At 45.9% G+C, this 25230-nt stretch overlaps 1 protein-coding gene across 1 annotated transcript in view; it reads left to right on the forward strand.

Moving 5' to 3' along the window:
- Positions 1-12477: 12477 nt before the first annotated feature.
- LOC119371819 (solute carrier family 12 member 7) overlaps positions 12478-25230 on the forward strand; it is a 481180-nt gene continuing 468427 nt past the window's right edge. The window contains exons 1-2 of the mRNA XM_037642291.2: positions 12478-12664; positions 17441-17765. Of these exons, the coding sequence (XP_037498219.1) occupies positions 17633-17765 (133 nt within the window). The 5' untranslated portion in view covers positions 12478-12664; positions 17441-17632. The remainder of the gene's footprint in view (positions 12665-17440; positions 17766-25230) is intronic.

A 25230-nucleotide genomic window follows, 5' to 3' on the forward strand; every position in this document is an offset into this window, starting at 1 on the left:
AAATATTCTAAACTTACCAAAATCAGGCATCCACTGTGCACTCTTCAGCTTTACAGTCCACAATGTACCGTACACTCGGCGACAGTCTTGTCAAAAGGCTGCTGTACGTCCGCCTCGCCTTCAGTCACGAGACTAGGACCTAGATCGCTTGGAAGGTACACTTGACATTGAATCAAGTAACCAACGTACATAATCGATAACGTGGTAACGAAGCATTGCAGAACACAGCATGGCACACACACACACAAACCGCGCGCACCGTGCACGTCAAACAACTAAAGCGCCCCCAAGGACAACTTTTCTTGGCAATGAAGGGAAGGCTACGGGGCGGAGCTACTGCACATGTACTGCTCCGCGAAATAGTCCGGTTCGGCGCGCGGTTTCGAATTTAGTTTTGGTTTGTGAACCTTCCGTACCTCATGTGACGGCCATTTCATTGTTCGAGCGGCCGTCTCAGGCTTATACAGCCATTTGCTAGTGAAATTCGTCAGAAGCTCCCTAGGCGAGTCGTCGGGAAAGGTGGAGGGTGACGAGCGCTCACTTGAAGACGAAGGCGCTATTTGACTGTGAGGTGCACGTAAAAGGCGACGTTTCACAAGTGCAAAAACGCGAAATGACGCTGCATAAATCAAAACAAATATAAATATCTCCTTGGTGCGCGCTGACCCTCTCTCAAACAGCGCTCCGTAGAAATAAAGCAATGTTGTTTTTATTTGTCACGTACATAAAAAAGTGTATTTATGGCTTTTTTAAACCGTGTGTGCATGTTGGGAATGTGTTATGGCTGTGCGATTTTGTTATACAAACTATACATTTTGTTGTTCAAAAGAAACGCTTTTTTTGTTTCAAGTTACTGCCCTCTCCCGTGGATAGCAAGAGGAGGGATTATGATAGGAGGAGGAATGGGTAGGTGTGATAGGCGACACCCAACGTTGCACACAGAGGAGGTGAATGGACAGGAAGGAGTGAAGGGAGAGAGGAGTTGACGCCGTGGAGAACGGAAGAGAGTCGCGTGGAGACGACATTACGAGGAGGCGGGGCGGGAGAAGGATGTACGCGACGTTGGGCCAAATCGAACTTTGGTTGTCGGCTGCTTCTGACCAGCGTTGCAACAGCGAGGAGAGATAGAGACAGTTTGAGGTGGGAAAAACGCTTGTCCGCGTATCTTTGCAACCAACACATTCTGTTTGGACATATATGTAAGTGCACCATGCATAAGACAGTCCCTAATTTTTATCACAACAATAACGAACTTTTTTTCTGTACGTCACCCATTGTCCACAGTTCCAGTTTCTTCTCCGCCCCCCAAAATCCTTCGCGACGCCGTGCGGGTAATCCCCACTCTCCTCCGTTAATTCTACTGGACAAATGGGCAACACGGGCCCCTGAGCGAGTGTTCGCAGTGTCACTTGATCATATCTGTTCATATTTGCATATGTGAGCGACTCATGCCTTTAAAAATAAGGAAATGCTTACTTTCTATTACGGCAGGTATATAATGAACATTGCTGCGGTCGTCAGCAATTCTTCGATCGCCGGTGCATGGGCGATATATGTAAAATATTTACGCATTCTACTGAAACACGATATGTGTACATTGCAACACAAATTGTTTATTGCTTGTAGTCTCTGAAAGACGAACTTGTCTATTGTGATAAACTGATTTTACGGTGGCGATTAAGGCTATTTAACTTCTTTGTTGTGATGCGCGTTTTGACATTAGGAACGGCAACTGAAAGTCTGAACACTTCAGTCACCAGAAATTAAGTGCACATGGTCATTTGACTCTCCGATGTACACTTAATGTTAAACGACATTAGGCTTTGCATGTCTAATGTCTGTCTAGTGACTCATTAGGAGCGCACCTAGTCGACACTAGACACTCAAGACTCATTTTCATAAGGGCTGGCACGCGCTAGCGCGTTCGGGCCTGTGTAAGGGGCTATGTAAGACGCTGTGGCCTCTCCTCCTTACACTCTCTCAGCAATCATGTGATAGTGTCGGGGAACGAGATTCTGCGATGAACCCGCGTGGCGTACTTCAACAAGAGTTCGGGACGAGTAACAGCAACTACAGTGATTTCATGGTGTGCTGCACTTGCAAGGACGCGTTAACATCGGGCAAGGTGTCCGTGATGAACGGAACTTTAAGTCGGCCCATGCGCTGCTTCGCATCCCCACATGGTTCCCTTTAGTGGGAGATGATGTAATTTTTTTCTGCAATGAGTTCGCGCTGTTGATTTTAAACTATCGATAGTACTTACTATCGATAGCACTATCGATAGTATCTTTAACTATTGATAGTTCGATAGTGGCTCAACTATCGATACTATCGATAGTACCATCGATAGTTCTGCATCACTACTGTATAGAGTATTTTCGCGAAGGAGTTGGAAGCACGAGCGTGTCACTGTGGCAGAACACTCGACTTCCACGCAGAGGGCGCGGGTTAAAATCGCATCTGATCCTAGAAATTCGTTTCTCATTTCATCTTTTCTTACTTCACGCGATGGCGGTTCCGGATACCGGCGGCGGCGGGCAATTATGGCGCCAAAATCGGCTGTTGTGATCTCATAACGGCTTTCGCTGTAACTAACTTCAGCGCCGACAGCCTGACGACAGCCTGACAGCCGACAACGCCCTCTCCACGCTGGCCTGCTTGACAGGCGCGCAGAAGTCCACTTGCGTTAATATAAACATCTTTGGTTGCCACTGTTTTCGTTTTTCGCACAATTTCAACACATCTTTGCTTTGGAATTCCTGCCTAAGGTACACGCTAATACTGTACCCTGAAATATGCATAATTGCTCACGTTGCAAGACCTCCTGTCGTTCAGGATCGCCAAGTTTTCTCGTGAACCGAAAAACGATTTAAAAAATTTCGGTTTCGCTCCGGAACGAAATAGATAAAGTTTCGGTTACGTTTTCATTCCGGTCAAAAATATCGTTTTTTTTTTTTCGTTTTTCGTTTTTGGTTTTCGTTCCGGTCCGACACCCTGCATAAGAGTACAATCTCAATCGTGTTGACAACATTTGAGCACACCACATGGTGCTCGCGCTCGATCGCGGACGGCAGCGCCGTCTGCACAACGGCCGCTCGCCGGTGTCAGTTGCGGCAGGCTGTTGTGTTGCGCGTTTTGCTCACGAAGGCATAGTTTTATTGACCGTCGTCTTGTAAATCAAGCAAAAAAAGAAAGAGCACCCGCCTGCTGTCTCTTCAGGCTTACCCGCCGTGGTAGCACAGCACGTGAGGTGTCGCGATGCATGTTGACGCGGGTTCGATTCCCGGCCACGGCGGCCGCATTTCGATGCAGGAAAAATGCAAAAGAACACCTGCGTGCTTAGATTTAGAAGCACAATAAAGAACCCCAGGTGGTCGAAATTAATCCGGAGCTCCTCACTATATACACAGCGTGTTCCATAATCGTATCGTGGTATTGGCACGTAAAATCTGAGCAGTTCAGTTGCGTCCCAGAAGTCAGCCGATTTGAAATGCGCGATGCAAACCATCATTTTCTGTGTGACAGGCTTCCCGATGCGCACGTGGATATCCCATTGCCTTTTCTGCCGCCGGTCCAAGAGAAAACTAACCACGTTTACGACGCCTTTCGCGGTATACGGTTTGAGCGTTTTGGCACGCAGTACATGCGATTTCTCTTCTGCTGTTTACCCATTACTGAACCGCAAAGGTTCTACGATGTTGCAACAACAAAATCCATCGTTATTAACTGGCCACACGCACAACAAGTTGCAGGACACACCGACGACGAAACAGCTCGCACGTTGTCGCCAGGCAAGTTTTCGTTCTATCACCGGATCCCGGCTTTCACTGGTTGCCGCGTGGCGGCGCCACCGTAGTTGAAAGTTGCGAATAATACCTTGATGGCAAACCAACAGTGTACTTTTACATGTATTGATTTGGTAGAGGCAAATTTACTTTTGCATGCAGGAGTGCCTTGCATATTGCGTACTTGTAGGCATACGGAATCGCAAAGCGATGACGACAAGAAATCGCGGCACCGTCGATTTAGTCAGTTTTCTTTTTTTTTTAAATTTGAACGTCTGCACTGGTCGCTTAACTTGCCATCTCGCGTTTCTCTTGCTGGCGCTATATTGTTTCAATTCAATTATAAAAAATGTCCCGGCCTTATGTACTGTGTGGTTAGGCTCTTTACATAATGACTGTCTAGCCGGATGGTGTAACCAGTGGAGTAATGCAACACACCTACACAGAAGAAAAAAAAAAACAATTTAGTCGTGTCTGCGTGCCAGTCTCGGCAATGAATGCTTCAATGGTACCAAATCCGTACAAGAAAATACACCGTTTGGAAATATAGGATAGTTTTCGCTATCTGTTGATATCACCGGCTGTCGCGCAGGCTCCGTGGCAGTATGTACATACATTTAGCTTTCGCCGCATCAGAGCTCCTAGCTGACCTCCAACGTGAAGACAGTAAAACGCTACGCCAGAAAAAAATTGCGAAGGATTACTTGCTTATGTCGTAGTTTATTATACCATATTACGGTAGTTTATAATTTTTTATACTCAAGGCCACTTTTGTCTTCCAGTCGTTGATACTGACTGCGCTTATAAGCAACAACGTGCGAGTCTGACTCGTCTTTCGAAACGGGGCCCCTTTCGTAACAGGGGCAATAAATGATAGAGCTGCCTAGCGAACTATCCTGCTCAAATAACGTTAACTGATGTATTTTTGTGAGCGAGTGCGTTTCTACGTATGTTTTCAGGGAGAAAAATAATGCTACTTCTTTTATGTATAATCATAAACCGCAAACACCGATGTCCAGAATTTCTTATTTGCGGGTTCTCATACGTGCGCTGCAATGTAGACTCTTGCGACGAATAAATTTCACCGTTTAGGCCCAGCCTTTTCCAAAGTCCTGTTGTACTGCGTGTTGTTTTAACTCTGGCTGGTCCCCAGTAGTGTGTTTGAAACGTGCTTACATATTCGCCATTGGGCCGCCGGTCAGACGGGTCAGACGGGTAACGAGCCGTTTCTGCATTATGGGAGAAAATTCTGGTCCGCAATAAATGAATGACTCTAATTTGACCAAGTGGGCCTTGAAAGTAGGCGCGTGCAATCTCTTGGGCGAAGCTTCAGCTCACTTCCTCTATTTTGTTCACTGTGCTCAGGTTAATTTTATCGCTCAACGTAAGGTCTTTCAGTATAAAAGTTTCGTTACGGTTCTGCATTGAGGTTCAAGTGCACCATGCAGTAACTGTTTTTTTGTCTCTCTCTCTTCTTTACCCAGGTAAGTTTCGGCGGCTCCTTCTCCTGCCTCGTGAGGAAACTTCCTGTGCAAGGCAGCCCTACGTCTGGTTCACTGGGGGATAACGGCGTGCAGCTATAGTATGAACATTGCGTGGGCAGCTTTTCATTCTCCAACGCACGGTTCTCTCGGTGAGCAAATTTGCATGCGTAGAACAATATTAAGGCTTTGTTAGCTTTGTTTCTTCACTTTTTTTTCCCCGCTCGGCTGTCCGCTGTCGTATCATATCCCTGAAGATCTGCATATGAACGGCGAAATGCACGGGGAAATAAACGCGTATAGACATACGCTTCAAATGAAAAAAAAAAGAAAACGAGCGTGAACCAACAGTTTCCGTCAAACTGCAGAGTCGTCGTCGTCGTAGTCCGGGTCTGCGAGCGCTTTATTAGTGTGGTTCCCTCGTGTTAATTAATGGCGGTCCTGACTCGTGCAAACAGCATGAAGTGCTCTTGCGGGATACGCGTGTCCTGTTTCGAAGTCTGCAAATATTACTCTGAGCGAGAGAAATGTTTTAATCTCTGACGGGGGATGATTTTAATCACCATGGATCTTTATTTACAGTTGGTTCTGTATCGTAGTCCAACCGTCGCCTGCACTATCGCGAACAACTGAAGCGCGAATGGTGGCGTGCGTAATCGATGGTACGCTCAGTTCATCCACTGCGATATGTTCAGTCGTGGTTTGATGTTATTATCTTTTTATTCTAATGGCAAATAAAGGAACACTCCTGGCTATTTTTCCGGAGGAACACTCCGGAACGTCACGGCCGTTGCCGTGATGTTCCGCATAAAGTCCGAGCGTGAAGAGATCGTGCGCGCGCGGCGCACGGTGAGTCCGATGAAAGGCGTACACGGGTGAATCGAGAAAGATGGTGGCTTGGTGTGCGTTGTCTTGTAAAATCGTCTTGTGTAAAATCTTTTATAATAATAATAATAATAATAATAATAATAATAATAATAATAATAATAATAATAATAATAATAATAATAATAATAATAATAATAATAAAATCACATCATATTCACGGAGTGAATGATGATGAGTGGGCGAAGCTGCGGAGGTTCATCGGTAAACCGTGAATCTTCCGTGAATTCTGCCCAGTACATCATCACCGACGTGAGATCGGGCGCGTTTATACTAAAGATTCGATGAGTTATGACGACTTGCAGCTCACTTTAATTTTACATGTACGCTGTGAATTTTCATTGTTTAGAAAACCATTGCTTTAGAAAACATCTGGCGTCTTTCGTTAAGCAGCTGGCGTCTTTTCGTTTTGCTTTAGAAACATCTGGCGTTCTTTCGTTTTGCTTTTAGAAAGCATCTGGCGTCTTTCGTTGGTTTATTTCATCAATCAACGGCGTTTTGAACAAAATTTTTATTGTTTAATCACGCACAGGAGAAATCTCACCAGGCACTACCTTGGAGGTAAACAATGGCTGCTAATGGGAATGAGAGACAGAAGAAGTCGGCTTTTAGCTAACACTTACACTTTTACTTCTACTAACGTTTCCTACTGGAACATGCCAATGGCTGCTAATGGGGAATGAGAGACAGAAGAATTCGGCTTTTAGTTAACGCGCACGCTGCGAATTTTTTGTTGTTCAACAACGCACAGGAAAAATCTCCCACCGGCACCACCTTGGAGGTCAAGATCTGGTACTAGCGTTACGACTGGTTACGCACTACTACGACTACGAGGGACAAACGGGCGCCGCCTTAAGGATCTTCGCCCCTAATAATAATAATAATAATAATAATAATAATAATAATATAATAATAATAATAATAATAATAATAATAATTTTGACGGAGGAATTCGCACTTGATGCAGATATCGTGCTGCAGGTGCGAAGTTATCTGTTCTCGTTGTTGGGACTGACGTACACATGCGTTCATAATGTCCTTACAATCGCTGTCGCAATATTAAGTCGCAACACCCCCGTTCTGGATCTGTAGGACAAGACTTTGAGATCTGGCCGCGAGATCGAGCGGAGTCGCCGCCTGGCGGCTTCTAGCTGAATTGCGCCTAGTGTGGATTGCTCCATGCGTCGTCTGCTAGCCACGTTGTGTTTGCATGCGCGCGTACGTCATGCAGGTCCTCAAAAGGCTGTTTGTTCAATTGCGTTAGTGCAACTTTAACTACTCGTATACGTATGCCTAACACGATGTAAAGATGCATTTGGCCTTGATCGGCTGTATATGTACTGTAATAAGATCAGTGAGTGCACTTGTCGAGAGTGCTGTGTGTGGTCGTCGTACCCTTCGTTCACGAGAGTCATATCAGTGTAGGTGCCGCTCTGTGGCTCAAGCTCATTGCAAAGTGCACTTGGCGTTGTCCTAAAGATGAGAAGTATTAAATCTCATGTGAATATAGCCTTTTAGAGGCTCGGTGGTTAAAAAAAATGCTCTCATGCACTTGCGCGTTGTGGTTAGGTGTGTAACTTCGGGACTGTCGTTTATATGTTACGCGACGAGCTTTAGTTGTGTACGGTCCTAGTCCCACTACAGAGAAAGGTTTCTGTCAAGTCACGTCTGAGTCTTCGGTACCTAAATTGTCCCCTAAACAGAGGAGAAAATGGAATGACACGGAAATTGCAAAACTGAGTTTCCTTGCGCAATTATAACTTGTGGCGAAATGTATACAAAGACCCCGGTGTACTTAGATTAAAGTACGCGTTTAAGAGCCCTGATGATCAAAATGAACCCAAACGGCGTACTTTACTATTATGTCGTAGTAATTCCAAGCGAAGCCACATCTTTTTTTCGTTGCATTATCTTAGCGTTTGTGTTGCGTTGTTATAGTAGATTGACGGAAGGCAGCGGACATTAATCGCATGAAAAAACGTACTTCGGTCCCGTGAAATAACCGGGCCTTTGTTCCATTACTGTCGTGCAAGTAATCAATCGAAGAAAGTTCCGTGCTGTACAGTTACCTTTGTGTGCTGTTACTGGAATAGAAACAAGCGTGTGCGTGTTAAACGTCTCAGTAGCACTAAAGCGCTGTCAGCCACGTAGCTTACCTCAGTAAACCTATCAACTCTTCTACATTTCATGGCGAACTGAATAAGAAATTTGGATGAATATTTGAGCACGCAGTGCACATAGTGCTATTTGAACTCATCGTGCAGGAATACGGGTTTCTGTTTGTTGGGGGCTATCCAGATGAACAAGAAGAAATACTTAATTCAGTCGCACTATCAGCAGTACGTAGTAAGTGGAACACAAGCTAAACATGTACAAATAAAACAACAAGAAAATGTCATCCATTGCGAAAACGCCGACTGTGCGCTTCTCTCAGAAGTAATAATAACGTTCGGCGCGCTTCGTGCATTATTTCGGAAATGAAGAGCGCACAATTACCAAAAAGCTGCAGTCAAGGCATTTTGCTTCCCGGAAATCGTGTCAAATCGCTCACAACGAAGCGCTGTTGTGTACGTTTGTATGCGCGCCGACAACCGCCTATCCACACTAGCGCGGGATGGTGCTGCCACCTGTAGCCCGATCTCGCGGCGAATAGGTTTACTGAAATACAAAAAAGACGCGTACCATCGAGGAAGAAGTTTAAGACAGAACAGAAAAGGGCGTCTGTCTTAAAATTGTTCCTCTATGGTACGCGTCTTTCTCGTATTTCAGGAAGCATGTACCAACTAGCCCAACAACAAGTTTTACTGAGCCCTATAGGGTTGAGTTCTGGCTGCTTATGGCGCAACATGAGAAGGAATTGCGCTCATCGGGAATCTTTATTGTTGAAGATTTGAGCCCCACTTTCATTGCAGTTACTAGTAGATCTGGATGTTCGAAACGCTTTCAAAGAGCATAATCGCCAGTGACGCACATACATCTTCGCGTTCCTTGGCTGAGGCCGTTTTACCGGTATTAACATATTAGTTAAAAACTACGCGGCAAACAGCGAATGTTGAGAAGAAAATGTGCGCGCAACAGAAACAACGAGCGACGGAACGAAACTTTATGGGTGCAACTACAAATAGCGAGAATACAGCGGTGTCGATTAGAGAACAGCCGGTGTAGCATATATATTGTGGTTCATATTTAAGAGAAGGGAATTGTGTTCGGGCAGAACAACTGCCCGGCGTAGTTCAGGTAGCCAGCGGTCAAGAGTTATCTAATCGGTGCCAATAGCAGTGTCTCGCACAGTCGAAGGCGTCAAAGAACCGGATGGTGCGATGAAGTGAGGAAATCTGCATGCGTAGATTAGGTGGCCGCAGCTGGCGCCAGACTGGGGTAATTGGAAATCGATGGGAGGGATCTTTGTGCTGGAGGAGGCGATGATGGATCTCGAGGATGATGATTATCAGATAATTTGAGTATATTAGCATGCTCTTAGGAACGGAAATCGTGGTTCGAGCCGTCAGCGATTTCTCTTTTTGCGGCATTGTTTACCAGTCTTGAAAAAAATTATCTCTCCAAGGACTTCGAGCCGTCACCTGACGCCATCATCATCGACGGAGAGTGGGACGGGACAGGGGTTAATCCCCTCTTCCCCCCGCCTCGCCCGGAGTAAACTGGCGGACTTTTAATAACGTTTATTCCTTCATTCATTCTCTTGATTATATGTACTTGCTGCATTTACGTGCACAATCTTATAACTGTTGTTTACTATGCTTCCCCGCACTTTAATTAAACTGTCTTCGTTTGTCTACCTATAAAGCCCAAGGCGTCAGGTAGGGTACCTATACGTTCTCATTTACCCTTGTACGAATGCTGCAACATGGTAATAAAGCATGTGGAAGGGTTTCAGCACTATTTCCACAAAATACTGATGAATGGTTGTCGGCAAACAATTTCTCCCTCTAAGAATATGCTCTGATCAGCATGTTAAGGTGTTTGTTTTTCTTTTTTTTAGAGTTGGCTGTGATTGATAACAGTATTCCAACTGCTTAAGAAGTGGACATATAATTACCCTATCGTCATATTCAAACAGCTTGTTAATGAAATGTTGATGGGCTCATTGTTGAGAAACGCCGCACCAGACAAAAGAAGGACGAGTGCTTAGGTGGGCGTGGTGCTTTCTTGAACTGGACGCCACGCCTACGCATTTGAAGGAGAGCGTTGCAGTGTTTAGATAGTACAGATAACATTAGATTAACGTAAGAAAATTTGAGTGTGATTACCGCGTTACTTCAGGTGCCCGGGCTGTTGTACGCTGTCACCGCTTGGCGTAACGCAAGCAAAACCATGTATAAAAATAGAAAAATAGAGGAAGCAAGAGAGAGAAAGAAATAAATAGGAATAAAGAGAGCGAAAAAGACAAAAAACTGGAAAAGATAAAGAGAAAGAAAGAGAAACAAAGAAGGCTGCCCAGCTCCACACTTCCTTCAGGCTTGACACCCCTAGTGTGAAGCTGCTGTATTTTATATTGTGTCTGTGTATGTTTACGCCAGCTTCTTCTCTCCGCCTTGCTTCCCATCTTTATATATATATATATATATATATATATAATCTCTTAAAGTCGTAGAAAACCCAAGTTGCCTAATCTCGTGAAACGCACCAGATCTGAACGTTATGTAGTAGCGCGACATGCCAGGTCAATAACGCCAAATTTCAGCGCTGTCCGCATTCCCTTCACCCAAACCACTGGCCTTCCCGGCGCCATCCATCTTATATTCTTTCTATATTTATATTTATATTATGTCGCGCCAAGCGTGCGATCCGCCCCAGAGAATGTTTAGGGGCATGGGAAATGCAGCGAAAGGACGTTTTTGTTCAGGACATAAACGTACAGTCCGAGATTTAGTGCTGCATGCAGCAGTAAATCTCAGGGCCCCGCCAGGAAATCATGCATGCTTTGCTGGGGAAGTTGCAGACGAGTCTAGGCTGTGTGTATGATATAACCTTTGCCTATTGGCGCCATTGAGAAACTCATTTTGTAGCGTTAGCTACACTTGCCTAGCCGGAGCCGATTTCGCGTGGATCCTCATGAGCCGTGCTGGGCATGCGCGAGGATCAGTGATGTCACACAGCTGGCTCACCGGAGCCGGCATCTCACGCGCTCTCCGCCACCGCCGCGCGCGACTCGCCGCTGCTGGTCTGCGCGTTCGGGAGTGGCGTCGTAGCTGCGGCAGACACACTGGCGCCGGCGCGCGCACAGCTATTCGCCTTCGCTGTGCAGTCGCCGTCTGACACTGTGCTGGAGCCTCTTGACACTGCGCTGGAGCCGCTGGCGTTTGCAGGTGGGTAACGCCATGGAGAAGGAGAGCGCAAATGCTGGTCAACGGCGCAGAAGAGCCGAGAAGCTTATCTCATCGGATCCCGAAGTAATTGCCTGGCAATTAGCGGTTCAGCGTACGAAGAATGAACAGAAGAAGGCTAATAATCGCAGACAATCTGGAAGCTAAGAATAATCAGCTGAACCTTTGCTAACGCTACGTATATCCTGACACAGCCGAGCTAAGCCACTGCAAATATTTTTATTATAATTCATATTATTTTATATTATTTTTATTTTCTGTGGCACCTTTCACTTACAGAGTTCAACGCTGCCGCGTTTGTCACATATGTGAGGAAGTGACATCGTGGTTGGCTGACCTTTAGGGAATTGTAGGAAGCGTTGCCGAAAAATTTACTACAACGATGAATCGTACAGTGCTTATACGAAGGCTCCCACGGACGAAAGAAGCTGCAACGATGGCGGAAAGTCTGAAAGCATGGAAGTCGAACTGGTTGCCGCAGTACGCGGCGCGGCCGCTTCGCACTCGTGCGCATTTGAAGTGCCGGCCAGGTTGCCTGCAACAGCTCGTAGGCCAGCATGGAAATGACGAAAAAAAAAAGAGCCGAAGCAGGCCGCGCTTGACTCGTGCACCTGTGGGCTCTTGTCGGAGCGCAGCTGCACCTCTCGCCCTACTCCTTCTCGTTCGCGGTGACTCTGACCGCGCTAGCCCCTCTCCACCCGCCCTACACTCTGCCCTTTCATTGTTGCAACACAGCTGTGTTCAGCTGAATTTGTCCCCGTCTGTTTTCCGTTTGCTCTTCTTACGCGCCACTCATGCTGCACGAGGTATTCTTATTTTTCTTTGCTCGACATTCTCCGTGGCCGACCGAGGCATTTTTTTTTTCCCGACCACCGCGGAAACCCGCCTCTCCGTATTGCGTTCTCGGCGGCGAAACCCTATAGCCGCTCGAGCACGCGCTCTCATGATCGCCTCCGGCGCGCACGGCCGTCGCCTCACGCTGCACCGCGGTCTCGGATCCCGCGCCGGAAGCGTGCCGTGCAATTTCTCCTTTTGTTTTGTTTGGTTCTTGCGTGCTTGGGCTGCCGCGACGAGGGTGCCTGCAAGCGGTCGTAAATTTCCTCTCCCTGGCCAGTTATAGTCTCGGCTTGCCTGCCACACTTCGTACAGCGGAGAGCCCAAGAAGCGAGTGAGTAGTAATCACGCCGTAGGAGTTTCCTTTATCGCCCCAGACCGTCTCCTGCTGCTGTTCAGGCGTGGTCTTTTGTTTCGCCGAGCGTGTCCGATGTTTGCGCGCCGCTCCGCGCGGCGTGGAGAGGCAGGAAGGCACTCTCCTTCGGCAGCAGCTGCAGCAAGTGTGTGTGTGTGCGCGCGCCTTCTCGCGCCGTTGATCGAGCCATCATCGGGCCGAGTTTGTTCGCTTATGGCCGCCCGCGCTATTCGCGAATCCGCGCCTAAGCGTTGCCGTGCGATTTATAATTCACGCGTCTCATGTTCGTTCTCGCGCTCGCAGCTACCAGCGTCGTCATCCCAAAAAGAAAATAGGAAGAGCTTCACGTGTAGATGCCTACCAGCTGCGATATCGTACATGTAGCCGGACTCGTGATGCATATTTCGCATACCCAAGTAGGCCCACGAGCTGCCAGCGCATTCTCATTGTGCCCAAGGCCAGTGAGGAGCATGTAACACGCAGTTATAGCACTGCTTAACAGCCGGCGCTATGACTAAAGAGCGCAAGCTGCTGGGAACTGTGTCGTACGCGTGGAAATAAAAAGAAATATATAGTTTTATGATAAAGACTCCAGACTACTCTAATGTCGCGTGTACATTTCGGTGAGGATGCGCATTTGTCCTGGAAGTTGCTGATGTTTCGATTATATATAGACTGCGCACATAAAGAATGCACGATCGAGAACATTATAACACCTATAGATGGTTATGCCACTAGAGATGGCTTGCATTGACGTCATTAAAGCCGCCGTGTTGGAGCACCAGCACGGTGGGACGTGAAGGTTGCGATGTCACATTAATCTTATCAAAGCATCACATGCAGGTTCGTTCTTTATTCACGCACAGAGGCGTTCCTGCCACGTCGTTATCACATTGAAGCAGGTTAACCGCAACTCGTTTGTCATCAAAGCCGCCGTGGTGGAGTGACAGTGCATTCAGAAGCTGCGTTCACGACGTCACGTGCAATCCATCTATACCACCGTTATGTACAACCAAAAGCCTACAAATAACGCCCCGATACTTTCGTTGGCTTCATTGTCCGTTGGTTTAATTAGGTCGTCCTATATACCAGTGCCACAAATCGGCAATCGATTCTTTTTTATCTGTTGCAAGAAATTGAGTGCACGCGAATTTTCCCGAACCTCTTGGCCATGACAAGAGCTCAGGAAATGCGATCTCACGAATAAACAGGCGTACTATAGTAAGCCCTGATGCTGTGTATATTCGGCAAAATCGTTTCAGGTGTAGGTACTTTCATGTGGTAATCCTGTTCGTTCCTTAGTTCCAACTAAACTAAACTGCACGTTCGGCTCTTTCCCGGAGCTCTTTTTGTGCGGGCATTGTAACTGCGCGTGGAAATGAAAAAAAAAAAAAAAAGTAGTGACTGTTAAATCCACACCTTGCGAAGGAAAAACTCCGGCAAACATTTATATAGCCGTGGGCGAAATCGACTCCTGCCTTCACGCGCAACCTTGTTTGCTGTCCGAGCCCAACGGGCGTCCGGTTTCGAGTACGCTGTCGTGGTTGGTGAGGTGAAAGAGACAGGACTGGGCCTTTGCCGCAGCTGGTGCTGCCACCTTCCTATATCGAGGTCAGTGCCGGAAACTTGTGCGATTGAATGTCTTTTTTTTTTTTCTTCCTTTCGCTGCCCATCTGGCTTGTCGGCCACTGGCAGCCGGACGCTGATAGGACAGGGATCGTTGCGAGGGCCCGATTTTCTTCGCACGGCCGCTCTGCCTGAAGGATACCATAATTTCCACATCGACGTCCAACGAAAGGCGGCTGGTCGGCATTTTTAATTTTCTTATTATTATCGCGTAACGGTGCTTGACGTCTAGCATTAACAGAATACAACCTGTTTGCGCTGAATGAACGAAATAAACTTTCATTGTCGAAACAGTGTTGGCGAGCGTGTAAGCTCAGTGCCCCATTAGGTGGAAAGCTTCCTCGTTCCAGGAAGCCTTTGGACGCGATCGCCTCGCGGGCTGTGGCAACGAGTCTTCCAGGACCTGTGAGGAGATCTTGGCTCCACACGGGACCTGGACAAACAGCGCCGATATTTAAGTGATTCGTGGTCCACGAGTTCGTATCTTCCGAGATCAGTGTGATAAGTAGTGCGGCTTTCGTTGCGTGCCTGCTCATATCGGTTTTCTGATGCTGAGAACGAGGTCGCGGGTTTGATTCCCGACCGCAACGCCCGCCTTTCGATGAGGACGCAAAAGAACAAGTTCGTATATACTTCAATTCAGGTCTAGTACTTTAAGGCGGTCGAACCTAATATGGGGCCTTCCACTACACCATCTGCCAAATTACGTCCAGGCTTTGGGACGCTGAACTCACTCACTCACTCACTCACTCACTCACTCACTCACTCACTCACTCACTCACTCACTCACTCACTCACTCACTCACTCACTCACTCACTCACTCACTCACTCACTCACTCACTCAATCAATCAATCAATCAATCAATCAATCAATCAATCATTTTCACTTCCCTTCGAACGCGGAGTGCCGTAGTCCCTTTGGTACTGCCGTCGCGTCTTTTCATTGAGAAACCACACGTTCTGAAGCTTACTTTCGAAATATATCAAGTGCCCTCCTTCTGAGTCGGCTCTAGTGATCATGGCAATGCTGTCTGCGCTTTAAACAGTAGCTCAAAGCCTTTTCAAGGGATTCTACTGTGCGTCGCTTTACTTAACGAGATTATATTCTAACCTCGTAATACACAAATTATGTCACTTCAGGAAGGATTACCTAAAACGTGCTCGTAAAAGAAATGTTCAATGCGGTCGCAAGTGACACTTTTTTTGCCAATTTTATCTGCTTGAAATAGCACATTGAAGCATACAAGGACAAAATATTATTAAAAGTTTTAATTCCCTGCTGTATGATCGACACATTGTTGCAGTTGGGACAACGTATTTCTGTGCAGGAACTATTAAAGTCCGCTGCTTATCAAAATTTCCTTTCTCACTGAAGAAGCCGCAAGAACGAAATGCCATAAAACGTAATAGGGGCTCGCTGTATAGTGCAGCTTGTATTGCGCGTGTTTTCGCGCAGCATGTCATGTACATTGATAGACGTACAATATACTCGTACTTTTTAACAGTGAGTATAATACGCAGAGCACGATAGAGTAACGCCTACATGTGCATTTCAAAATGCTCTAAGCACTGTTTATGACGCACGATGCACGTATAAGTAGATAAAACTTTAGAGTAAGTGTTATGTGTATATATACACTTGGATAGTCATAATTTATCAGAGTATAGTAATTATTAAAGTAGAAAACTGATTCATCAGTAACAAAAACTTAAATAACTATTTCTTTTAACCAACGGGTCGAGACATTAATCTACTGTGTTTTTGTATTTAATATATCAAGAATGCGGCAATCAATATCCTGATGGCCATAATATCTCTTGCGACCGTAAAAAAACACTGCTTTTAACGAGAGCATGTGTAGGGCACTTGTCTGTATGTTTTACGTAAGCAGTAATACGAAGGAGGCTGCGTTACGTTGGAACTGTAGCAGCATCTTGTAATAATAAACTTGTTTTGCTTGTAGGAGTAACTGCTTCATGGGCAGGTGATGAGTCATAAGATTTTCATGTTTAACGCGAAATGCTTTCATAAATCCTAAACACCTTATTCCACGACACAAGTAATTGCTGGTAAGGTGTTTTTGTTGTAGTGTCAAAGAGTGCATAGTGTATGTATCATCAGATTTAAAAAGTGGACTAATACAACGCTTAGTTCAATTTGATCGGATTAGAACATGTTTAAATGCGTTGCGTATGCGACGTATACCACCACAGTGAGTAAATTTGTTAGATTTCTGACTTGCATATTGCATGATAAGTCATCTTGAAACAAAACACACATACGATATTATTTTTAGCTTTTTTTTTTCACCATTAGTATCGTTGTTTACAAAACGAGCAGAGTTGGCTTTTAAGAAGGCCATAAATTCTGGAATGGAAATTACGCGTTCTGCGAACAGGGCAGCATGTAAGAATACAGACGTAATCACGGGAAGCTGGCGCAGGCGGGCATAGTACACAAACATTGTACAAAAGTATAGTACAAAGTCGTGATCTAACCCGCGACCTTCAGCAGCTGGACGCCACTTACCCATACGCTATCGCGACGGGTTAACAGTAGGCATGTGATGCGTAAGGCCTTTGTCTGCCTCTTGCTGGTTTTGGCCCGTTGCCTATTAAGGGGGAGGAGTGAATGTGGTGCGGAATTCTGCATTCCGGAAGCACAACAAGTTAACACGGAATTCGGCTGTGTAAGGATGGAGACGGATTGTAAGCTTGGCTCGTAACAAAATGTAACCCGTCTCAGTACACGCAAGTTAACCTGCATTTTGGTATATTAACGTCCTAAATAACGGTTGTTGCACTTTGCTCTTGCTTTATGCTAACGCTTGTCATCTGTATTGGCTCGCCGTGACAGTCGCACTTGTTTCGGACGTAGTAGGCGTATAGTAATGTCACAGAGGAAGAATACTAGTTTTAATGAAAGCTGCGGATAATTATTCCGTTGCCGCATATCTGAAGTTTTTTTGGAGGAGCTCTGGTAAAAAAAAAAAAGAGAGAGACGTATATATATATCCCGCTGTCATGGACGTCAAGGTAGTAAGAGGCAACTGTGCGATGCGAATGTTGTTTTTGCAGTGGTCGTGTATCATATCTCTTTCCTCCTCTCCCTCCGTTTTCCTGCGCAGCGTTCAGCCAGGACGAGAAAGGACACTGGCGGCATTTGAATCTATATTCATAAAGCTAAGAGAAAGAGAGCCGAGGCGGCGAAAACAAAGGCACAATACACGCCGGTGACGGAATGCATGGTCGCGCAACGGGCGCGCCGCCACGACGACGAAAAGCACGAGTGCGAGGCCGCCTAGCGGAGTACCGTTGCAATGGACGGTCGGCCGTGTGGCGTATCGCTCGCTCTCGATAGGATCATCGAGGAGCCCGAGGAAGTGTTTGCGTCCACGTCCGGCGGCACGAGGCATCGCGTCCGATTCCAGGAGCTCCAGCATCTCCTTCAAGGTCAGATTGCCTTGTCCACCAACCGCGAGTGGCGGCGGCGAATTTCACATCCCGCTACAGGATGGGAGTAAGAAAGTGCACTCGGGAGACTTCCATCCTGGCAGCGATAATAATAATAATAATAATAATAATAATAATAATAATAATGATAATAATAATAATAATAATAATAATAATAATAATAATAATAATAATAATAATAATAATAATAATAATAATAATAATAATAATAATAAAGGAGGCAAAAGGAAACGGAAAGAAGAAGTGCTTCCTGACAAAGCCCACATCCTGGTCCGTATAGATAGGCACTTGGGCCCCAGCACACCCGCGGCCTATTGGTCATACACTCTAAGGAAAAAGAAGGAAAAAAGAGTCATTTTACTCTACTTCGCGAGTCCGAACTTGTCACATATATAACTCACTTTGAACATACAAGTCAACTATCATTAGAGATCATTATGCTGTCTTCGGAGTGTCGTGGGAAGCGTGACTCTCCTGAAGAGGGTCTGCGTATAGTGTATATTTAAAGAGAGTTATATATGTGACAAGTCAGGCGAGACAATTTTCGTCGCTACGTTTCGCATAGCCATAGATGTTGTGTTGGCTACTTAAAAAAACTTGTCAGTCAAATTCCACAAGAAAGAGACGCAGACAACACATGCGCTAACTTCAAACCACGTTTATTTGGGAACGCACATGCATATATATAAAACTCTAATCGCAGCAAGCTCACGCCTCGCTCTCTTACAAATATAGGTCTACAAGAAACATGATGTTTTATCAAGAACACGCCTACAAGTCATCAACTGAACGTTGCGCATTGCGCTGAACGTCCCTAGTTATGCATCTTTACCAACCCGCCCAACTCGCCGCACTTGTCAGTCAAATTCCTGTCACCTTACGTCAAGCCAGCGGTGGCCAGATTCGGCTTAAGGTGCGAAACTGTCCCTGCCGTGAATGGTGCTGGACACACGGGCACGCTCGAACGTTGTAGAACGACCACTATAGCGTTCGAGGGCGATCGCTGTCTGGCCAACCGGAACTGAATGTTTCGAGTGCATGCACACTACGTAAGCCTTGCTTGATTAGAATTGTCATCAATGTACAAGTATCTGTCGTCCGCCGCTGCGCTGGGTAAGTGAGACAACTGCAGCTTCGTCCGCTCAGTAACGTCTGCCAGCATGGCGTGGCGCAGGGCCAACGTCTGTGTGTCATCAGATTAGCTGCGTTTGATGCTGACGTGTCAGTCCCTTTGCTGCGTTGGTTCTGGGATCACCGTCGCACGCGATTATGCGTCTAGAAGGTCGGTTGTAAAATAACATATGGATTGCTGTTCATGCATTTTCTCCGTTTTAGTATTATACGTTCTTTGGTAATTATAATATGCAAACCGCTGGCGCTGATACTGTGCAACGCATGAGTTGAACGCATCTAAGGTTCTAGGTAAACTTACTTGACAGAGCTATTTGCACCATGCTATTATAAAGAAAAATTGGCTTCTCATGTCCGTGGTCGTGTCTGACCGCTCTGCAAAAGAGTTCTGAAAGATCTCGGAACATGCGAAGCCGTGTACGCCTGGATAACAATGGATAAAAACCGGTTTTATCTTTTTTTTTTCTTTGCACTACGACTCTCGTTGCCGATGCAGCCGCGTAAATTATGCATTCTCAAACACTGAACTTTGTCGACGGCGGCCTTTGGAATAGAGATGTGCGTTAGCGGTAGTATCTCGAATCATAGCAGCTAACAAACCGATAATCCTGGGACAATCACCGCAAGGGCGTGTGTGGTTCTGTGTCCTGGCAATATCGTACTGCCGCATTATACACTTCAATGAAGAGCTGAAGGATGTTTGTATTTGAATGCATGTGCCAAGACGATAGATAACTGCAGCTTATTTCGTACACGTATATCTATTAAAGAATTGAAGTGCGACGAGCGCTGGAACAGGTCGGGATGTTGTGTGCACCCCTGTTCCAAGTTGCAGTGCTATTGCAACGCTCGACATCACATGAAAGCAAATACTGGAGCCGCGCCGCTACTTCCGTGCTGTCCCGGGTGCAACGGCGCATGCGCAGCCCGTTCGCCGTAGGAGCGTGCATAAGCTGCCACCGCTCCAACCGCTAGAAATCGCGCGATGTGCTGCGAACGCCATGAAGAGCTTGCGTGGGGGTATATATCCGAGGGCTAGTCGAGAAGTCTGGTCCTGTCGTGTAATGCTGCTTTCCTGAGGACCGTGCACGAGTTGTAGGCCACATGATGTGCTGGGTTTCGGAATGGCGGCAAACGGGGAAGAATACTGTAACACTTTCGCACGTATACGTACTCGCGGTCTCCGCTGGTGGCGCCCCTCACAATGACAGCTTTGAAAGCCTAAATAGTTCAGCACGTGTCATATTATAGGCTTTATACGCCACTGTTGTGACCGTTGTCGATTAAACTTAATGTGTTTCCCTCATACTTGCCTTGGCTTTCTTGTCTGTTAGCTTTAATTAATGCTATGTCTAGCAAAGAAAAAAGAGCCCTTAAAATTCCCCTTCTTTCGTTCATTCATGTCGAGGGTCTCGTTCTGGCAGACTGGACGCCTTCAGGTAGCATGCGAGGGATTATTGGTCAGCTGCTACCTCGTAAAAAGATCACGTGCTTCGTGACGCCAGCAGGCAGAAAAAGAGTGTTCCACACTTGCCATCATGGCTACTAGCGACGCTGACTAACACTCCTGGGTTTAAATGCACATTTATACTCCATAAAGTGAACGGGAGGATGACCGCCGCCGTAGCTCAGCGCTAGAGCATCGGACGCGTTATTCGAAAGTCGCAGGTTCGGGCCCAGCCGGCGGCAAATTATCTTTCCTTCCACTTTACTTTCTTCATTTTTACATCTTAATTACTACAAATAACATCCCCCATACTTTCCTGGGCTTTCTGGTCTGTTAGTTCTAATTAATTATAGTTAAAGTTAGTATACTATATCACTATATATATGACAGTTAAGATGCTATAGCATTTTTACTGACATCTACACCTCATACAGTCCATACATCGATCAGCCTACTTCGTGTAATATGCTAAAATACTCCTATATTATACTACTAATGTTGTGGGGGTGCTTTCAACCCTCGTAAGCTCGTTTTAGCCTCATGGCTCACACGCGTTTGGCGGATTAGTCGTAGTGAGCGTGGTCTCGCCGTCGAGTGAGAGATGGTGCTGTGGTCGCGCGGTGGCGCCGCTTGGCGGGTAGCGAGGTTACGCTGGCGCTTGAGGAAATGCGCTTGCTCTCTTTTTTGGGTTTGGCGTGGCCGTGGACGGTCGTCTCCCGCGGGAAGCCCGTGGGGACGATTCCATGACACATACATTGTACCGCGAATGCGGCGTCACCGACGTTCGATTCACCCCGGGAGCCCGTGGGACCGAGCCGCGGAATCGTACTCACGGGTTCCCGGGGTGAGTCGAACGTCGGTGACGCCGCATTCGCGGTACATTGTATGTGTTATGTTGTTTCGTGTGTGTTATTTTCTCGGTGGGTTTTTATTGGTGTTTTATAAGGTTATTTGGCATGTAACCAGTTATTTGTCAGGTTCGGCTGACAAGCTCGCCTTTGTAAAGGTTGCTTAATAAATTTCCACCTTTTCGTATGCTCGTCGGCGTCTACTGTGTCCGTGTGTTCCGAGAGCGGCGTTCTATATTTCGAACACACATTATTTAGCCATTCGGAAGCTAATCTGGTTAACTTGACTGCACCCCCACTTTCTCTGTATCTTTGTTCTGTGGGACTAAGTGCGACGTCTGTTATGTTTTTCTCCACCGTCAAATGGGGCATGAATGAAGGCTGATTCAGATGTGCTTTTACTATGGACTTAGGTGAGAACGCGCTATTTTAAAGTTCGCCATATTTTTATGCCACTTCAAGACCTTGCGGCGTTGGTATAAGCAAAAAAAAAAAATTCTTTAATTCGAACGCGTATCAACAACAACAACAAAAAAACTTAAGCTTGTTTGTTGATCTATTTAACATTTTCTTTCTTGTATTCTCTTCATATTCTTGGCTGCTTGAATTTGGCATCAGTATACGACGGGGAAATGCTGAGTCTGCTGGTGGTGTGGAACCCCTGTAAAGCGCTAAATTAATTGACGTCGCTGGCCACCTGCAGTTCGTGTATACAGGCGCTACTTAGGCTTTTGAAAGAAACGGAGTTGACAAGCGGCTGTGACAGGGATGTCGCGTACCACGCAAGAATGACGGACTGTGACTGACTGTGTGTGTGCTGTGCTATATGTTGTGTTTCTCTCTCTTTCCTCTCCATCTTTCAATCTCCCCCATCCTGTTCCCATGTGTAGGGTAGCGAACCGGTTGTCCTAAACTGGTTAACCTCCCCGTCTTTCCTTCTCTACTGTTTCTTCTTCTCTCTCTTAATACTGTAGTGACGTCCATGTACACAGGGTAGAGAACGCCATGACTGCTAAGAAAGAATGAAAGTGTGCTAAGGCGACGAAACCTGTGGCCTTTTGGTGTGCCAAATCTCGCGACAGTTTCCACCACATCTTTTACCGCATCTGTAGTGTTCAGAAATTAGACGCATACTCGCAAAGCAGAAAAATTCAAAGAATATACGCAGTAAAAAGACAACAACACAAGAAACCATAAGTATAAGAATTTATGTAAGTTAAATGAATAAAAATGCCCTTAAATAAATAGTCCGAATAAAACGATCTCGTTGTAACATTATAAACAAGTTACTTGAGTCGTACATTGTGGTGTTAGTAATGCCTATGTTTTGTTCACAAAAGAAATTTAACGAATCTGGTAGCTTAAGGTGAACGCTTCACTCACCATAGTTTCACCTGCAATAGGGCACTTTTCCAGAGCTTTTGATAGCGTTTGATATACGCAGCTGTCCTGGTTTTACAGCGAAAGCTGTTATGAGATCATTTCACCGGCCGTTTTTGGCGCCGTAGTTGTCCGCCGCCGCCGCCGCCGCCGGTGTCCGTAACCAGTATCGCTCGAAATAACAAAAAAAACGAAATAAGAAAAAATTCCAGGATGGAACGAGGTTCGAACCTGGGCCCTCCGCGTGTGAGCCCAGTATTCAACCTCTGAGCCATGCCGGTGGTTGAAACTGCTTTGCAAAAAGGTCCTATACAGGCTTCGTGTCGGGAACGAACCACATTAGCATATGCAATATAGCGTGGTAGAAGAGTAAAATAAGCACCAAGCGTCGCACAACGCGAATTCTATAACCAGGCGTCACACAATGCGAATTGCGCAACGAGTAGGTTGTTGATAGCTTCCAACCCATTACAAAGGTCTCTGCCATAATTCTTCGTCGTCATCAGGCACAGCATCAACAAAGTGCGCATAATGCCTTACATGCGTATAGTAGGTACCAACGCTCTCCGTAGAATGACGAAAAATGGCACAGTGCCTGCTGCCCTACTTCTCAAAATTACAATGATTTATAGCGTAGTGGGTTCCTCGCAAGTGCACTTGTATTGGTTGCCAAGGAAGCCCATAAGCGCATGATCCATTTCCTCGGGGTCTCAGTAAAGTTCTTCGCCCCCCCCCCCCCCCCGTCTCTCTCCCACGTCAACGTATGTTATACAGCATGACGGGAGAGGGAAATAGTGACCGGGCGTCACCCAATGCCAATTACATAACTGGTGGGCCGTTTAAAGATTCCAACCCATTACAAAGGGCTGAGCCATAATTCTTCATCGTCATCAGTCGTCGCGTCAACAAAAGTGCACATAATCCCTTACAGACGTGTAGCTGGTGCCTCGCTTCTCCGCAGAATGACGAATAATGGCTTAGTAGGCGCTTCCCAACTTCACGAAAATTTGATTTATGGCGTAGTGGGTACCTTTCTAGTGTACTTGTATTGTAGCCCCAAGAGAGCTTACAACGGGCTCTTGAAACGCCGCTCTTCCAGCTTTCGCTGTGACTGTGCTGCGGTTTCAGCGCAGGCCTGGCGTTTTTTTTTTTTCAGACTGTCAGAGAAAGTAACATCTGCTCGTCATCTCTTTTGAGTTGTTTTTGCCTTGTAAACAAACTTAGGAGTAAATATGTGGAATTTGAATTTTATTGCAGAGAATGAAAACCTACTCTGTGTGCGTATTATAACGTACATCAGTTGTGTGTCGAATGGCCTTTTTTTTTTTAAGTACGTGCGGGTGAGGAAGATTCGACGATGCGATTTCACCCAAGGAAACGGAGGTTTAAGCTGCATATAAGGGATACGTTATGAATGTCTTTTTTTTTTCTTTTGCATTCGGTGGGAGTATCGAATGCAGTTTCACATTGATACCACGACTTCTATGGCTGCCTGATTATATGATTGATATAAGCGTCCCAGCAGATGTGTTTGCAGGAAATCTACTCCCGATGTTTTCATAGAATCCGCAACGTCAGCGGATAAATAACCGAGAATGACATTACGCATCAATACCACGTGATACTGTATCGGCGAGAATAGTACAGCTTTTGTTTTGGTGACACTGATTTCCAGTGAATTTCTCTCACTCTATGTGCTTAACTCTTCTAGAAACTTATTTACATCTGATTGAATACTATCGATATGAGAATTAGAAAAGAGTCTTGTCACCTGCATATAAGACGTCACTTGGTTCTCTGCTAATTTTTGCAATATAATGCACGATTGTATGTTAACCAGCAGTAGCGCAGATACTGCCTTTAGGCGATATCCTTGGACTGCAACGCGTCACTAGCTACGCAAAACATGCTTGCACATGTAGTTTAACGCTGTGGCAGACAAAGTATTCGCAAGCGATTCCTCAAGAAATGGATACTTAACAAGAACATTTAATAAAGTATCATGTTGTCACGATTGGGATATATGTTTGCATGCATATACAACAATTGCATTTTAAGGTAGCTTAATTCACTTTGACTCTCCTGAGGCGCTGCCTTTTTCGAGATATTTATGACCAAACTTGACATTCATTCGGCTAATTTCGCACACGGGACATCGTACACTCCAAGAAAAAAAATGGTGACCAGTTATTCTTTTAGGTGAATCTTGACTTGTTAGATATATAAGTGTCTTTAAAAATAACCTTAACTCTCTCTTGGAGTGTCGCACCCCCGACGACACTCTGAAGAGAGTGCAATGACCTCCAAAATATATAAAATTAATTGTTGGGTTTTTACGTTTCAAAATGACGGCATTGTTACGTGAGACGCCGTAGCGGAGGGCTCCGGAAATTTCGACTATCTGGGGTTCTTTAATGTGCACATAAATCTAAACACACGGACCTCTAGCATTTTGCCTCCATCGAAATGCGGCCACCGCGGCCGGGATTCGATCCCGCTACATTCGGGTCAGCAGTCGAGCACTATACCCATAGACCACCGCGACCGGCGGCTATCTACGAAAGAGCTATATATGGGGCAAGGCAGGACTCAACAAAAAAGAGTAGCAGGTAATCTTTTTCCTTTAGACTGCAGGCCT

This window comes from Rhipicephalus sanguineus, chromosome 1, assembly GCF_013339695.2.
Source record: "Rhipicephalus sanguineus isolate Rsan-2018 chromosome 1, BIME_Rsan_1.4, whole genome shotgun sequence".
Taxonomy (NCBI): Eukaryota; Metazoa; Arthropoda; class Arachnida; order Ixodida; family Ixodidae; genus Rhipicephalus; species Rhipicephalus sanguineus.